General features: G+C 42.3%; 1 protein-coding gene across 1 annotated transcript; it reads left to right on the forward strand.

Moving 5' to 3' along the window:
* The first annotated feature begins 12370 nt into the window (after positions 1-12370).
* Positions 12371-13818, forward strand: LOC131883526 (uncharacterized). Its single transcript, XM_059231015.1, has one exon. The coding sequence runs from the start codon at positions 12376-12378 to the stop codon at positions 13816-13818; it is 1443 nt and encodes a 480-aa protein (XP_059086998.1). The 5' UTR covers positions 12371-12375.
* Positions 13819-18710: the final 4892 nt, after the last annotated feature.

An 18710-nucleotide genomic window follows, 5' to 3' on the forward strand; every position in this document is an offset into this window, starting at 1 on the left:
CTGAATTCAAGTCAATTTTGGGAGGACTCTAGCATCTCTCAGTGAGAACGCGACCTGATCTGGCATTCAGTGCGGGCGTGATTGCAAAGTTCAGTTCCAATCCAACTAGTGAGCATTGGGTTGCAATGAAGCAAACACTGAGATACATTCAAGGAACATGGACTTGGGGAGTACAATTCCATCAAGACTTGCCGTCTAGTTGGGTTTTCTGATTCAGATTGGGCTGGGAACCTTGATGATCGTCGTTCAACGTCTGGCTATGTTTTCATGCTGTCTGGTGGACCCGTTTCTTGGAGAAGCCAGAAACATAAGGGAGGTTGTTGCATATCGCTTCTCAATAGGTTCGGTTCGATCCTCGCCTGTATTTCCGTGGCATCCGATGATTTTATTAGAGTGACTATGCTCATGACCAAGTTAACGAATTTTACTTTTTCCTGATAATAAATGCAGTCAGTGCTTGGAACCTCTATGGCGTAGTTAACTCCTCTCCGACAATAGAACATTTAGAAGTTCAACATTCTCCAAGTGTACGCACAATTTATTGTCATTGCATCTGCTAGAGCGCAATTGTTATCTCTTGAGGTGTTTTACATCCGGGTACATCACCTTGAATTAGTGCTAAGTTCAAGCATGGAGATGGAATTTTTCCAATAAATGGTATTTGTGTCTCAACTCCATTGATGTCAAACTTATAAATTTCGGTATCCACCATATCAGGGTAAAAATAGAGAAATGTATCTTTGTAGACAATGGTTTCTCCGTCAGTAACAACATCCTGCAGACTCGGGCCATCGGCTTCAAATGCTTTTGAATTCCAATCCAATATCAGGGTCCGATCGAAGGCTCCTCCAATCTCCATGTTTTTGCCACCAAATATGGCAACCTTGCGTTGTCCTTCTGGTCCAAAAGCCCCACAAACGAAACGCCTTATCTTCACATTTGGGAGCTTGATATTGTCAAAAGTCTATGGTAACGACAAAAACATGGTTCATTAGTAGCGTGCGTGTCCTTCAAGTTATTGTTAAGTTTGGTAGTTGATTTCTATGCAAGCAATTCCTGAATGTGACATGGAAAAACGGAGCAATTCCACCGAATGCCTCAGCCTTTGGCTTTAAATCATTCCGAAGCAAATGCGTTGCTTGTAGTACTAATAGTTTTGATATTTTTTGGATAACAATTTTAGCACTTGCTTAAGTCACATTAGTTTGTCATACTGAATAACGTTTCTTACACATTTGTAGATATGACAGATATGTAGTGTCTCATTAGTAATTTGCGCTTTTTAAGGCTGATGCTTGGTAGCCTTTATATTGTCACTTTTTACAGTTAAGATCATTGATTTTTTTAAGTTAGGGGTCGTTTAATGACATACTTTATTACAGCACATACCAACAAGTTTCGTTTTCTTAGCAATCTAGGAGCGTCAAAAAAATTGAAATGAGCAATTTCGGATAGTGGGCATGGAATCTCGTCTTTTTGGTTTTGGGTACTAGGGTCGGAGGGGTGAACCCCTCGCCCTGCCAGCAAAGCCGGCCATCACATCGTCCACTTCCAAATTCCGTTAAGCACTTTCAAGTGCGGTATCAGTTTTTGGTTCTCCGTCTGTGAGTGGGGTTAGCGTCTAAAAGTTTCCTTTGAGAATGGCCGGGGAGGAGATTTGAACCGGGCACCTCTCTCATGCTAAGAAATTGCGCTCACTACCCCACGTCTCCTTCCTTAAAACGGTTACTTCTGGCTACAGGGTTTGAACCCACGACACCTGGGGAGAGGGTTTTCACCTTGGTCACATTGTCCCTTTGACCCCTCGTGGTTAATGTGATATTTAGTTGTGCTATTCTTCCCAATGTTCTATTCTAGTCACCGATATCAATTTATGGTTAATGTGATATTTTATTGTGCTATTCTTCCCAATGCTAAATTCTAGTCACCGATATCAATTTACATTTACCACTACTCATGCTTCCACCATCATACTTGCCATAGACATTTTTCCCTTATTTTTAATACCTTCACAAGCGATCAATGAATATCTAGTCTACAGCCACCATTTGGTAATCATATATAGCACAGCCGGTAGTAGTCGCCTCCAGGTGGAAGAACCTTCTTCCAGACGACTGAGGACGGCAATGCGGAACTTGAGCCCAGAAGAGACGTGATGCGTGCGGAATGGCCGTGGTTGCAGCGGGTGGGGATGGTGCAACGGGTGGGGATGGTGCAGCAGGATGGCCGTGGTCGTAGCAAGAGCGTGATGCGTGTGGAAGGCCGGTTGTTGTAGCGGAAGGTCCGTGGATACAGCGGTGACTGGGCCAGGTCGACTGTGGGGTGTCTGAGGCGCTAGGGGAGACGTCAATGCCTGGATGATTGGAGAGGACCGGTGGAATTGATGGCATGTCGTTAATTGCATCTGATGCGATTGCGTTTGCTCGTCTTGGTCCGATATCAACTTACATTTACCACTTCTCATGCTCCCACCATCATACTCGCTATGGACATTTTCCTTTATTATAAATACCTTCACAAGCGATCAATAAATATCTAGTCAACAGCCACCATCCGGTAATCATACACCAATTGAAGGCTTCTTTAGCATTTCCCAAAACTAAAAATGTCCCTCATTGATCTGCTTTTCTCCACGTCATTCACCACCTTGTAGAGAAATGTCCTTTCCTGCGAATGCCAAATTTTGCAAATCTCCAAACGCGCTCATTGAATGTTCCATCCCGTCATCACATCTGGTCTTGCTTTGACGACCTGTCCTCGACCCCTTTGGTTTGTGGCTACCCTGACACGGTAAATGCAAACACGTTAGTTGTTCCAACACGCTCAACTCACTACGTTCGTGACCCCAGACCTTTGTTCTGATTTGGTTAATGGTTTTGAGGTGCCTTGCCCATTAACCATCGTGCCCCTCAAGTTAAAGGTCCTTTCCGCTTGAGATAGTAACTCCCCCAAGGCCAAGGCGGAAACCGAGGCCATGAGATCTTCTTGAGGATTTGCTTGCCTCAATCATGGCTGTGTCTGTCAAAGCACCTAAATATAACAAACGTTACCCGGAAAGCTGGTCTCGGTCTGCTGAAAGTCATTTTCGCCTGGCCAACATCTCTAGAGAAAATACCAACTACCATCACATGGTGGCTGTCCCGGAAGTCGAGGAATTAGATCGTTTCAGTAACATCTTGGCCATTTGTGATCAATCAGCCGAGGATTCTGATGGCCAGCCCTATGCCTCTTTCAAAAACCACGTGCTCAATTTACTAGGAAAAGTTAGATGGAGCTTTTGGATGGAGGAGTGCATTGCATACGGCCTGGGTGATCGTTCTTCCCCGGATGCTCTGAATGCTTTGCAGAAGGTGTAGCCCAATGGGGTTGCTGCCATTGAAACTTCTTTAGCTTTTCGGGCGTTGTTCATTCAAAAACTTCCCCCTATAGTTGGCCGGCCATCACCTCTCTTGTCCAATCTAATCCCCTTCATTACCTGGCAGTCATTGCTGCAAGACACTTGGCCCTCAAGAGGTCGAGGGACAACTCTTCTATAGTGTCTCGAGCTGCTCTTGTAAAAGACACTAACTGCGAGGTTCCCAATGAAGATGTTTTATTGGCAGTCCAATTGGTCTCTTTTCCATCAGTGCTTCCAGTGCTTCCAAAACGTTAACGGTCCCTGCGTCTCACATGGAACTTCCCCCCGGTTTCCGTGCCAATGCTTATACTATCAAAATCCAAGATGGTTTGTCTGAGATAGTTTGGTTGGCTAACCCCGGAGCGTCTTTGTCTCTTGTTCCACCTACTGAAGAGCACGTTCACTTGTGTCCTAACCCAAATAAAACTATACTTCAGCCAGCCAATGGAACACGATGTAGGGTGTATGGGCGCAAAGTGGTAACCGTTTATCTCTTAAAAGCCGGTAAACTCGACCACACCTTTTTGTTGCTGATGTTACTGAAAATTTGCTCGTTTAAACTTCTATTAGACGGACGACATTATGGTGATCTGCAAACGTCGACTACTTGTGAATATGGCCACTGGTCACTCAGTAAAGGGAAAGTTGTCCCCATCCTATACCATTTCGAGGCTTCCCCTCTCGAAGCCGTCTATGAGTCACTTGCTTGTTCCTCACAATTTTCAGTTACTTCTAGAAAGATACAGCGATGTACTCAGACCAAGGGCACATTTTAAATCGGCATCAAAACACAATATTCTTGGTGAGATCACCTTGAAAGATGGTGCCGGACCTGACAAGATATGTGCCAAACCTCGTCGTGTCTTTGGTGCAAAAAGAGATGCTCCGAGAGAATCTGTGGATTTCCTCATCTCTTCTGGGTGTGCCCGTTGGTCAAATTCTCCGTATTCCAGCGCCCTTCACGTGGTAACCAAACCTGACGGTTCCTTCCGTCCTGGTGGCGACTTCAGGAAGCTCAACGTTTGGACTTTAAAGGATTCGTATCCACTGCCTCGTTTGGACGATTTTCTCACTTTGCTCCCAGGGTGCTCTGTTTTTTCGAAATTGGATCTTGTTAAGCCTTCCATCAGATTCCAATGCATCCAAATTCCATCAAATTTACCGCCATTACAACACCTTGGGGTCTCTTGGAATTCTTAGTAATGCCCTTTGGGTTATGCAACGCCGCCCAGCTATTCCAACGATTTGTCTCTAATATTCTTCGTGGTATACATGATGTTTTGGCTTACATCGACAACACTATTTGCTTCAGTACGACCATGGGTGGGCATCTTGCCATAGTGAACTCTGGCCCTGAACGCCTCACTGAAAATGGCTTGACCATCAATAGTCAAAAGTGTACGGAACGCCTCACTGAAAATGGCTTGACCATCAATAGTCAAAAGTGTACGTTTGGTGTTTCGGAACTGGAATGTTTAGGCCATGTAATTTCCCCATTTGGTGTGAGCGCAAAGCCCATGGGTCTTGGTTCTGTACTTTCCATTCCTGTTCCTGATTCGATTCAAGTAGAGGGCTTGTCACTAGCTCTCTAGGTTAAAGGCCTTCAAGAGCTCTTGGGCCTGACCAGCTATTATTCTCGCTTTGTGCCTCACTTAGCCGAAATTGCTAGACCTCAGAAAGATGATGACACTGACCAATCCATCAAGTAAAGTGCAAACATTTCACACGGCTATGCAAATGGGGGTAGGGAGTTAAATTGGGAAGGAAAATTGCTTCACGAAGATCCCAGCAAATTACAAAAACAGAACAAATGTGATTGGCCGTTGTCAAGCTTAAAATATCTGGAAAGATCAATACTTACCCTAGTTTTTATGTTTATTGAGCGGAGCACCGGCCCGACGTCATTGGACAACCCGACCAGGATTTCATCGTTGGATATGACAGTGCGACAGAATGAAGTATGCAACGATGAATTTGCGAACGGAGATCCTTCCGATACTTGCTCAATTTTCAAACCATTGTAGAAGTAGACGAACTTGGACTTGGTAAAAATCAAGATACCTTGATTTGGAATGGGCAAGAAGGAAAAACCAGTGTTGTTCTGCTTCGAGAAATCCTTCAAGACCCAAGTCTTCTTTTCATTGTCAAACTGGTGGCACACAATTCCGAAGAAGTCGTTTTTTGTGCCTTTGGAACAACTATGTAAGTCATTGTCGAGCATCGTGTACTGGAAATAGAAACCATTCCAAGAATGTTATTTAAAGCGCATTATCAGTTTTAAGATATTCTTGCTATTTCACATATGATAGCCTTTTTCTTTCCAATTTGGATCCATAAGAAAGTAACAAAATGAAAGCAGATCGGCTCTTGAAAATGTGAGATTTGAAAATCTTATTCGTCTTTGTCGCTTTCTGATTTTTCTTTGAAGAGTTCTAGGTCACTAGTCAAGTCCAATGAAGCCTCTTTATCCAGATTTGTTTACAGATTATTAAAACTAAAGTTACATGCCCATTGAAAATATGTTAATAACAAAACGTGTTTCTTTTGAGGCTAAAAAGGACTTAAATCCGCGGATCTGCCGTGTCTTCCTTTTGTCCGCTTGCGGCCTTAGCGATTTCAAACGAGCAAAATAAGTGTTACAGTGTAACCCAATTCATAGTGCCTTAACCAGTAGTACTTAAACAACAAAAAAAAAATATTTAGAATATATGTTCTTTTGACTTCATAAATATGCTTTTCCCAGTTTCCAAACTTCAAAAAGCCATTAGGCATATGACTTCGATGAGATTGGTCTTGTATAAGACATGAAGTAATCGTGGGTTTGGAAATGAGTGACTTTCCTATTATGCATTTCCATTGACTTGGCAAAAATTTAGCCCAATGCGGGCTCCTCTTTTTCTCCCCTGACGAGTGCATACTCCCCGTTTCTTGGAAAATATTTACTTTCCTTGGAAAAACCTCCTCTTCAAAAAAACTCATTTGCTGCCGAATTCAGAATTATTGGTAATTCGATGCTCTTCTTTCCAGTTTACTGAGTAGCAACTCTGGCTAGAATGTTCAAGAACTTTAGTTTCCATGACGCTCACTTCAGGGTTCACCTTGTTTTCTGACTCATTTTGTCTAAGTCTTTTGGATGAAATAAAACACGTTCCTTCAAAATCTCCACTTTTTTCCGCCAAATAAATTACTCTTTAAAAAAAATCCTCTTTAGAAGTGTATTCCTAAAAGTTTCCTAAACAAAAGGCACCATAAATCATTGAGTTGACAAGACTCAAAACATTTGTATGGCTAGCGAAAATACTTCAGGAAAAAATGTTTGTAAAATTGCCCTGCTAAGGTACTTCAGCGTGATAATTATTTTGACTTGTCTGTTTGTTCGAGATTCGAAAAGTCAAACAAAAACAATCAAATTGTCTTTCAAACTAGTGAAATATTGTGTAAAACTGGCTCAAAAACATGCACAGATAGAAAATCAACAAGAATCATTTTACTAATTGATGAGAAACTTACGCTGACAAAATATAAAAGAGAAGTAAGGAATAGGCAATAATAGTACATGAACATAAATGCTAAAATATTAGAACATTTGGGATGGACAATTGATTATTTTGTTTTTATCCACACATTTGACAAAAAGTATCACGCATTGGTGAAAAATGAATGAGTTATCTTTTAGTAGAGTTCAGATTTCTACGTATTAGGAAGTTTGCATAAATGGCAGGCATTATTTAGGGACACAGAGCAATACCAAAGTACAGTTTAATAGATTTCAATTTGAACTTTGTACTCCAAATGTTTTTTGCAAAGCATCCAAAATATTCAAATAAAGCTAGTGTCATATCTCTTAAGATGTTTTATTCCATAATTGTACCGCATCCAAATGAGTTTAAAGAACAAATGTAGCTCAGAGCTACAGTATGTCTACTTTTGGATTGAGGGCCATTCCCAGAGTGAGAACCATAGTTTCATAACAAAGGCGTCAATTTACTTGAAATTTCCGTAAGATGTTTCTGAAACAATTTTTACAAATAATATTATTAACAAACTAGTATTGGCTGATTGTGTTTAGAATAAATTCTTGATTTATCAAGAGAAGCTAATTAGCACTTAAAGACATGTTTAAAGTCATTTCAAATATTTTTACATGTCTGGTTGGAAGTACATACCATCAATGACTACGAAAATGATATTAGTCACATATTTTGTTCAATACTAAAGCTAATAATTGAAATTCAAAAATTTCAGCAGTAAAAGTTTAGGCCTTACTTGGCGGAAAATGTTTGGTGATCACAAAAAGTGGCGCTTCCTTGCTTTTGGGACATTGAAGTAGCAGCTGCATGATGATGTCAGCACAAATTTTGGGAGGTCAATGGGGCACTTTTCAAAGAAGTAGGGGTACTAAAAACCCAAGATATAAAGCGCAATATTGGACAAAAAACTTTGTTAAGATTTAAAAAAGTTCATTGCAAAAATACGAAATTCTAAAATACGAATAATAAGTCGAAAAAAGCTTTTTTTCTTCTAAAAAAAAAATAGATGTTTACGAGTGAAACTTGGACAATTTAATAAAATGCAATGCTACATGAACCCTTCATTTAATGGTTAAAAGAATTGAAATTATAATTCAACCCTTTATCAACGAAATAAAGCGTCAATAGTGTGAGCGAGCTCTCAAAATTTGAAGGTTACGTCATCTTGAGGGGTTTTCCTCTCCTGCTTCAATGTCCCATTAGTGTCCTTGAACTAACATAGTTCAAGTAATTGTTGAACCATGTCCCAAGTTGGCAAACAATTTTGGTAATGGAGAGTTGGAAGCACTGAATGAGCTTCAAATGGTAGTTCTTAACGGGATTGTGGCGCTGCCAGGCTAACCCACACAACTGAAATCCGAGCCGGTACTTTACACGTCCCTATGGCTAGCTCTTCATCTAAGACCCCTGGTCGAAGCAAAGTTTCTGTCAGGGAAATGAACGAGACTTGCCTATCAATCTTCAAGAACCTTGATCTTTTGCTCTGTGTTATCTCTGGGTACACCTCTTGGTCGCTTGAAGCAACCCTTCTCATTGAACTTGAGAAGGCCAAACTCTCCAAGTTTGGGACACCGTTCAGGATGAGCCAATTTGCAACCTTTCCCTGCCTTTTTTGCATCTCTGTCGTTATTGGAAATTGTAAATCTTTGAAGCATTATATACTGTGCTCTCCTTAGCTACTTGAGGACAGAAGAGGATGCATCTTACCGTTTGAAAGTCCAGGTCTTCGTTTTGGATTTCAATTAGGCCTTTTGTGTTAAGGAATATTCCAGTCTAATTCTACATTAGAACTAATTCAACCATAAGGACATAAGTTAGTACCTTCCTGATGCCCTACCATTTTTTATCAGACGATCAGCGTCTGACCTGTGTTGCAATTCTGATTGCAATTAAATTGTTGTGTTTTTGTAATTGTATTTCCTTACATTTGAACTCAGAGTAATTGTAATTGATTACATTTGGACCAACTAAATTGTGCTCTTTCAATTACAAATTGAATTTGCAATTACACCCAGATGACACGTTTTCAAGCACAGACCCTTCAACCATTCTTAGATGTATGGTATATCGTCGTTCAACAAACAAAACCTTTTGTTTATAATCACTATCAGCTTCTTTTTTCAAATGCACACTCTGGACAAATCTATCTCATCAAATTCTAGCGTCTTTGGCGACCCCGTGATGGTAAATTGACAGATGTTAATCAAGACATTTTCTAAAAAGCTAAATGCAGGCAATTTTCTTTGCATTTCCAGATGCAAACCTACCAGCATGACAAAAGACATAAAATGCTTAAAACATTTCTGAAGAAAATGCAAAAATGGTGGAAACCTAATAGCACTGGTTGAACGAGAATCGATATTTATATGTTTGGGGTTTCTTGTCGTGCCTTCTTTCATTCGAAATTTCCCGCTCTTTTGGTTATGACCAATCGGGGGAAGAGGCGGGAGAAAAATCCGGAAAAAACAGAGAGTACGAAGAAGAGCAAGACGAAAAAGAGAGGCATGGGTACTGAACAAGAAAAAGAAGTGTAAAAGGAGAATAAAAAACCTAAGATTAAGATACAGTCCATTTATATCATTGGTGCCGAGAGATCGTCGAAACATCGTGGTCCTTCGAGCCGGATCTAATACCGGATTCCTAGGAGTGGGTGGATTGTTATCGAATGAAGAGGGAGTGCCAAGAATCTGTGATCACCTAAGAAAGTGAAACAGACCTCACCCCTCCAGAAAAGATGACGGAACCCCAGGACGGAGAGATGACCCTTCGGACGGAGGAAGAAGCCGAAGACCCACAGGATCCAGACCTCAGCGATCTAGGCAAAAGAATGGCTGCTGTCAAGAGGCGGATCACCGCTCAGATTAAAGTGATCCAAGAAATGATGGGATCGGCCGAACTCATCTCCAGAACCAGGATTCGCTTCAAGAAGAAAGCCCTGGAGAAGACGCTAGAGGACCTGAATGACATCATCAAACCCTTCAGAATATCCGATGTGGCTGAGGATGAGTTGCAAAGGATAGAAGATTACTTCGCCGTGGAGCAGGACCGAGTCATGTCCATGGTCGCAGATGTTCAAGACCATTTGGAATCCAGAGTGAATGAATCGTCCACCGAATTCGAATCAGATCAGACTCAATTTCGCCAGCTTCAAGCCGAGGAACGTGAGAAATTGCGGACCCAGATCAAAAGGAGTCAAGCTCACACTGAAAAGGTAGTTCAAGATTTGAACGCTACCAAAGGCCAAACGGAAGAATTAAAGCACAAATTAGAACAACTTGAATTGGGGGAGCGAAAAGAGGATTTCAGGTTCGAGAGAAAGGCGGAAAATCTGAATACGAGCTCAGATCTCAAGACTTCATGGATGTCTCACCCAGCCCCTGGAACCGGTGGACAAGGCGCTCAGAATTCCCTGAAGACAGAGATGATGGTTTATAACGGGAAGCCGTTGGATTTTACAAATTGGAGTAATATGTTTCATTCTCTTGTTCATTGCTCAAGCAAATCAGCCGCAGAAAAGATGGGATTGCTGAGAGCTAGCCTTGGACCCGCTTGTCAGAAGGTGATAGAGGGTTTTAGCAACACTGAGGAACATTATCATCAGGCGCTGGTCGTCATTTACCGGCGATATGGCAACGAGTCGTTCTTAATGCATTAATCGATGAAGGATCAGATACGACTATTGTTTGTGAAAGAATTGTGAAAGAATTGGGTATCCCAAAGCCGAAGACCAAAGATGTGACGATGAACCTCGTTTCCAAAAGAGCCCGCTGTCGGTCAGCTTCTGTTCAGTTTTTAGTGGCAGAGGTCAATGCACGAGGAGGAGGCCATTCAATCATGGCCATGACGTTGCCAGAAGTGTGCAAGAATCTTCGTGGATACTCTTGGAAGAAGATCCAGTCGGAAATCCAGCATTTGGCCGATTTACCTTTGGAGGAGATTTCACAACCTGTGGAACTTCTCATTGGGGCGGACAACCTGCATCTTATTTCCCCTCTCGAATGTCGGGGAGGAACCAAGGACCAACCTTTTGCCATGAGATGTGAATTGGGTTGGGTAGTTCGAGGGCGGGTGCCACGTAAAGACGAACTTGGGGTTCGGGTGCCATCCTTGAATTGGTGTCAGGGTGAGGATGAAGACTTGGAAGGTCTGGTCCGCGACTTTTTCAGTTCAGAAAGGTTTGGCTGTGAGGTTATTCGAGAAGAGAGGCCTATATGGAGCCAAGAAGAAGCCTATGGGATGAAGCTCATTGAAGAAGGAACGAAGAAGATCCCAAGGGAACCCGGATATGAAGCCTCGTTGCCTTGGAAGTCTGGATTTAAGCCAAAGAATGATCCCTTGGCTGCAAAGAAGCGCTTTGAGTCGCTGAAAAGGAAGATGTATAACAAACCGGACTTTGGAAAGGATTACAAGAAAGCTATTAATGTTTATCTGGAAAAGGGATATGCCCATGAAGTCACGTCCAAAGAAGAATGGGAACATTCAGACCAAAGATGGTTGCCACATCATGGGGTATACAAAAATGCAGTTTCGAGGAAGATCCGAGTCGTATTTGACTCAGCCGCCAAATTTCATCCGGCTTGAAGGACCACGATGTTTCGACGATCTCTCGTCACCAATGATATAAATGGACTGTCCCTTAACGACTGTCTCTACACAGGCCCAGCTCTGCAAGGTGAACTTTTGCCCCTGCTTGTCGGCTTCCGAGAATATCCAGTGGGGTTGACGGCGGATATCGAAGCGATGTATAGTCGGATCCGTATGAACAAGGACGATGCAAGATATCACCGATTTCTGTGGGAAGAGGAGAACGGGGAGCCCAAACTGTACGAGATGAACGGTGTAGTATTTGGCGATTCTCCTTCACCGTGCCAAGCCATCCATACTTTATCAAGAACCGCCCAGGATTTTGGAGATCCTCAGACCTTGGGTTTAGTGGAGAAGCGCTTCTACATGGATGATTATCTTGACAGTTTTGCCATTGAGGGGGAGGCCATTGCTCAGAGTAAAAAGCTCATCCAAGTGTTGAAGAACGGAAATTTTCATTTGAGAGATTGGCTTTCCAACTCGGAGCGAGTGGTAATGGAGATTGAGGGCCCAGAGGATGGAAAGAAAATCGGGGCCCAAGATCAGAACCCTTCTCAAGTGATGGATTTAACCTCCAAGGAAGGGCAAGTCCTTGGACTGACATGGAACCTACGGGAAGATTCCCTCGGGTTTGCTCTAAAAAACTTCAAAGTGGAGGATATCGTGTTCACCCGTCGAGGCTTGTTGAGAAAGCTCGCCGGGGTCTTTGATCCAATCGGGTTGGCTGCCCCATTCATCGTGAAGGGAAAAATCATGATGCAAGGGTTATCGAAGATGGCTAAGGAATGGGACGAAAAATTAGATTCGAAAGATGTCGAAGTCTGGAGAGAGTAGGTCTAAACTGCAAGCTGATTGACGAACATAATGATCCCGAGATGCATTTTTACCTTTGGGGTTGTGTCGACGCAACTGCATGTTTTCTGTGACGCTAGCATTGAGGCATTTGCTGCGGTTGCTTATGTTCGAAATGAGATGCAGACTGGGGAAATCAAGATTCGACTGGTTATGTCCAAGACAAGAGTGGTTCCTGTCAAACCCATTTCGATTGCGAAACTGGAGCTCAATGGGGCTGTCCTGGGGGCAAGAATAATTGGATTTTTGGAAAGAACGTTTCGCCAACCCATCAACAGAAGAGTATTGTGGACGGATTCCACCGCAGTTTTGGGATGGATTCAAGCAACGGCGTCGTATTATAAACCGTTCGTGAGCAACTGGGTGGGAGAAATCCAGATGTTGAGCTCAACCCGTGATTGGAGACACGTTCCCGGAGCCAAAAATCCTGCGGATCTGGCGACACGTTCGAATTTTAAGGGTCCTGTCCTTCCCGACTTGTGGCTGAACGGCCCTGAATTCCTTATGGAGAAAGAGATAAATTGGCCCGAAATGAAGACAGTGCAAAAGAATAAGGAAGAAATTAAGAATGAATTCAATACCTTCGAGGTCGTTCTGGTTGCGGAAGAGAAAACATGGTTTGACAGAATAAAATCGTGGGAAGAAGCAAAGCAAAAGATGAGAGAAGAAAGTGAAGACCCAGAAGAAGATGAAGAGGTGGCGTTGATAGGCCAGAGCCAAAAGCGTGTGTTTCCCGAGGATCTTCAATGTTTGCAAGCGAAACTGCCTTTGAAGAATAATTCAAAATTACGTCAACTAAACCCATTTTTGGACGCAGTGGGACTCATTCGGGTAGGTGGACGCATTGACAAAGCAGCGGCACCCTACGAACTACGTCACCCCATCGTTCTCAGTCCAAAGGACCCGCTGACAATCCTCCTGTTGGACCATTTACACGAAAGAAGTAATCATGCAGGAACTAATCACGCCCTTTCCCTTCTGCGACAAAATTATCATGTCCTACGGGGCAGAGAGGCCATCAAACAGGCCGGCAGGAGATGTCTGTTTTGCCGCAAGAGGAGTGCGATGCCGGTCTCTCAAATGATGGCAGAGTTGCCACAAGAAAGGATATCAATTCCATCCCCCCCCTTCAACCGTGCCTCCGTGGATTTGTTCGGACCATATCAAGTAATAGTTTCTCGAAATCGAACAGAGAAGAGGTGGGGAGTGATATTTACCTGTCTTACCACGCGCGCGATCCACCTGGAGGTGGTCAGAAGTTTGAGCGAGGAAGATTTTTTATCGGTGTTGAGGATTTTTGAAAACTTGAGAGGTCGTCCCCAAACTATCTACTCGGACAACGGGACAAATTTTATTGCCAGTGCAAAAGCCTTAAAAGAAAGAGGGATCCCAATTAAATGGTCTTTTCAACCCCCCGCCGCTCCTCATTGNACCTGGAGGTGGTCAGAAGTTTGAGCGAGGATTTTTTTTTATCGGTGTTGAGGATTTTTGAAAACTTGAGAGGTCGTCCCAAACTATCTACTCGGACAACGGGACAAATTTTATTGCCAGTGCAAAAGCCTTAAAAGAAAGAGGGATCCCAATTAAATGGTCCTTTCAACCCCCCGCCGCTCCTCATTGGGGAGGAGTGCATGAGGCGTTGGTTAAATCCTCAAAACGGGCTCTGGTTGCTGTTCTAGAGCAAGAGGAAAAATCGTTAAGACACCTCAGAGAAGATGAGCTTCGGGTGCTGCTTGCGGAGGTGATGGGATTTCTAAATTCTCGGCCCCTTGATTATGAAGATGGGAACCCATGTGAACCTGCGTCTTTGACCCCGAACCATTTCTTGATTCAGTGCCCCAACAAGATCATCCCGGCGGGGCAATTTGCAAGCAAGAATCCACGATATCATTTCCGGTTTGTCCAGGGGTTGGTGGACCAGATTTGGGATCGATGGACAAAGGAATACCTCCCTACCCTCCTGAGCCGATCAAAATGGAACAATGTTCGACGAAACCTGGTCGTGGGTGATCAGGTAATGATCTTGGAACCAAATCTCCCAAGAGGGGAATGGAAGATAGGGAAGGTGGAGGAAACTTATCCCGGAAAGGATGGATTGGTGCGGGCAGCAACTGTTAAACTTTTGGATGGAAGCACAAAGACCCGGCCTTTAACCAAGCTTTGCATCATCCAGAAAAAGGAAGAAGGATCAGAAGACTCCACCAAGAAAGAGGAGGAGGATGGTTGAACGAGAATCGATATTTATATGTTTGGGGTTTCTTGTCGTGCCTTCTTTCATTCGAAATTTCCCGCTCTTTTGGTTATGACCAATCGGGGGAAGAGGCGGGAGAAAAATCCGGAAAAAACAGAGAGTACGAAGAAGAGCAAGACGAAAAAGAGAGGCATGGCATGGGTACTGAACAAGAAAAAGAAGTGTAAAAGGAGAATAAAAAAACCTAAGATTAAGATACAGTCCATTTATATCATTGGTGACGAGAGATCGTCGAAACAAGCACCGTTCCGACAATGAAAGTAAATCCAAAAGGATCAAGAACATTTTAAATCGCACTCCATAAAACTTTCGCAAAAGACACGATAGTTTATACGCGCAGAAAAGAAAATGTACTTTTTGCGTATTTCCTTACCGCTACTTGTAGTGGAATTCCAAGCAGTTCAAGACGAAAAACTTATTTATTTTTACTTAACATTATTTTCATATATTATTTGATCGACCAACGAATTAGAGTTGGCGGATCTGGTTAGCCCTTGAATTTAGGGTTGATCAGGAGTATTAGTCAAAAACCTGTCCCAGCTTGACTCAAATCCTGCTACTGGATCAACTCCTGCATACGCCCTACGAATACGTATTTGAGGGCAGCAAATGAACAATGAAGGAGCCCGAGAAAGAAGAGAGTTAGACTTCCTTGTTTTAACTAGCTTGGATTCTTGAGGGCTGGAGGGTACCCTCAAAACGCGGACCCTAAACACCGGGGTGGGACAAAGCTCATGAATGCTTTTGAAAACGTACAATGTCAGATACCTTTCGTTCCTTCTCTGGATACTGTACAATCCCAACCATTCTAGCATCTTCTAATACGAAAGCTCTCTCATTCCATCGATGTTCTTGTTAAAACATCTTTGGACCATCTCCTTTCGTACCTTCTCTGAACACTGTACAGTCCCAACTTTTTTAGCCTCTCCCAATATGAGAGCTCTCTCAATCCTGTGATGTTTCTAGTGAAACATCTTTGGACTTGTTCGAGCTTTTGCAAACCTGCTGAACTCATTGGAGCCCAATTGGGAGAGGCATATTCAAGATGCGGCTGAATAATCGACTTGTACAGAGTTAGCATCGTGATACTATCTCTGGACTTAAACGTGCGATATGTCCAACCACATGTTTGAAACATTTTACCTACTCTCAACTAGATATGCTCATCGAACTTTCCATTATTTTGGAGGACTACACCTAAATCCTTCATGGATGAGAACTGCTCAATGTCCTTACCTTCATCATCTAATAGTGGAGTGTCTAATGGCGTCGGCCCAAGGGTCATTGAGCGGAATTTCATTCCATTCAGTGCCATGTTACTCGCAGCAACCCATAAGTAGATTTGTTTTACTACCTCTATATTCGATCTCTATTCTTCTGTATATTTGCGGGGAATGTGTGGGACGAAAAAAACTAGAAGTTTCAAAACCAAATTATTTTTCAAACAACACTGTGTGACAAAAATAACCTTCCTGCATTCTTTTGTGTCAAAAAATTGTAGAATTTACCTCAGTTCTTTCAAGCAACGTCACGAATGAACACATGGTATTTACAAATGTAGTTGCAAGAGAAACAACTTGACTCTATTAAAAAAAGAATGATTGTCCACAAATTGTGGTTGTGGGCTTGCCAGTTCATCTTTTTCCATGATTGGCTCTCCAAGAGAAACAAACCATTTTCCAACGTTTTTAATAACCCTGTTATAAGCAAAAGATCAAGCCCGTCTTGGTATTGTTTTGATTCAATTGTGAAAAAATATAATCCATCACAATAGCCAAGTAAACATCCTTAACACATAGTCTAGTTTAAAACAAGTTTTTATTTTATTTTTGAGTGATTATTTGTATTTTTCTCATATTTGATTAGAATATTTAGCTCATGGTTAAGCCAAATGTTTTCGTAACACTCTAATTGAAAGTGCTTAATTAACTCTTGATCGCAACTTATGAGCACAGTTTGCTTGAAACTCAATGGACAAATAAAAGGCTCAACCCTTAAACCTCCTCAGTAGTGATGGGTTTCGGACCGGAAAAAGCTATTTTCCGTGAAGAACCTCTCTTAGGGCTCACAATTCAAACAAAATGAGCGTACAGAAATGAAAACCCAAGATCAACTACGAGTTTCAACAACGAGCAGCCCTGGTTCTGAAACCAAGAACGGCAGGGTCATGTTTTGTTACTCAGTTAAGCGGTTTTGATTTTGTTTGTGCACCTTATTTCGCTCGTGATGGGAGCCCTTGCAGAGACCCTTGAAGCAGTGCTGCCAGATGGCGGTTTAGCCCGCCACATTTTGCTACTTCTGGCGTTTTTAGATTCTGTCAGGCAGGGAGATTTTTCTCTCGACGGGGAAGATGAATCTGGCCGTTATCTGGCGTTTTTAACTTAATGAGGCTGGGAAATTTCCAACATTGAGGAATAGGCTGATTTAGGTGGGTTGCTGGCGTTTTGACTGACGTTAGGCGTTTTTTGACCCAAAGTTCAATGAAATTGGCATATTTTTCCTCAGATTTGTGGATGCTTTGTAAGAATGCAAGTTGTTCCTCGGCAACTTCATCTCGTCGCACTTTCAGTTTCATACTTCAGAGTAATTGATTAATGTACTCCACACTTTTGGGCACAAATTGACGCGTTTGAACTGTGAATCATGCATCACTTGTATTATCATCAAATCATTTCTCTAGAAATAACATAGGTATGAGTTTAGTGCAGATAGAGTACATATGTTACTTTTTCAAGAGAGGTTTTCAAGGCTTTCAAGTTGGTGCTTTCAAATTCAGAGACAATTACTGTTCTCACGGCTGTTTTCTCAATAAATGTATCAGATGTGGCACAATTTTGGACAAAACGGCAATGCATTTTTTCACTGAAATCAAGGTATGGCTAAATAAACATAATTTTTCACTTGTTTCAGCATTACAAAAATGCCCCATCCTGTTCCCCCTCTTTCGAAACACCAAACCATGCACAAACATGCAGGGCCACTATGAATGCTTTCAGGATTGAAAAACTTTTTCTGTCATAGATTCTAAGATGTTTGAAGGTGTACAAAAAATGTCGGCAGATATCACGTCACTCACATTTTTATGTGTAAAAATATTCAAACCACATCCACTAAAAACTATGGACCATAATTTTGCGTTTTGAGATGCAATGTTTAAAAGTAGTTGAATTGTGAAATCCACAAAGCAAGGTAAAATATCTGCAACTCTGCTAATTTACGCTCCACAGTCTTAAAATATCTATTTATATTAGTCCTCGGTGAAAGAAAGTTCTGTGTATGACACAAATAGTTAATGGAAGGCCAGCAAATTCAATTCATGCAGAAAAACATCTGATTGAACATTGAAGTGCCCTTACTCAATACTAAGAGAGAGGGTATCTGATGTTTTTGTGGCGTTTTTTAAATATTTATATGGCGGTGAATATCTTGTATTGGCGTTTTTGGGGGGGTCATCTGACGTTTTTAGCCTGTCGCCACCTGGCAGCACTGCCTTGAAGCTAAGAGGACAACATTCCGGTCCGAAACACATCGCTAGATGTAGTGACGTGTTTCAAACCGGAAAGGCAGCTTTTTCGCTACAAGGCCCTCAAATAGGGCTCCCATCTTCAGCTAAAGAAAAAAACGTAAGGAAACCAGAAAAAACGCTTAATCGAGTGGCAAAGCGTGACCCTGTCTTTTTCGGACTCGAACACAGGGTTGCTTCAAGACTCGTTCCTGGCCCTTGATCGCTTGGTTGCATTTTTTCCCCTCGAGTTGAGAACCCTAACTGAGGGCCTTCGAGCTAAAAAAGCTGGGTTGCATGAGAACCATATCAGGCAAAACTACATGTTCAGGAGCTCCCGGGTCACAATGTAAAACTAAAAGAATTTGGGGAAACATAGTTCAATTTGGAAGTCATTGACATGCAAATACCGAGCTAATGACATCCTAACAAAATCTTACCTGAATGCTTCCTCCGAGATTGGATGTTGGTATTGGTATGTCACATTTCTCTGTCATTTTGGTATCTAAATCAAAATAATAATGCTCCTTGATGTCATCTAGCCCAAACAGCTTGCTCGGCCCTCCTGAGTTATCCTCGTTTGAAGTGTCTGAA

Source organism: Tigriopus californicus, chromosome 7 (assembly GCF_007210705.1).
Source record: "Tigriopus californicus strain San Diego chromosome 7, Tcal_SD_v2.1, whole genome shotgun sequence".
NCBI classification, from domain to species: Eukaryota; Metazoa; Arthropoda; class Copepoda; order Harpacticoida; family Harpacticidae; genus Tigriopus; species Tigriopus californicus.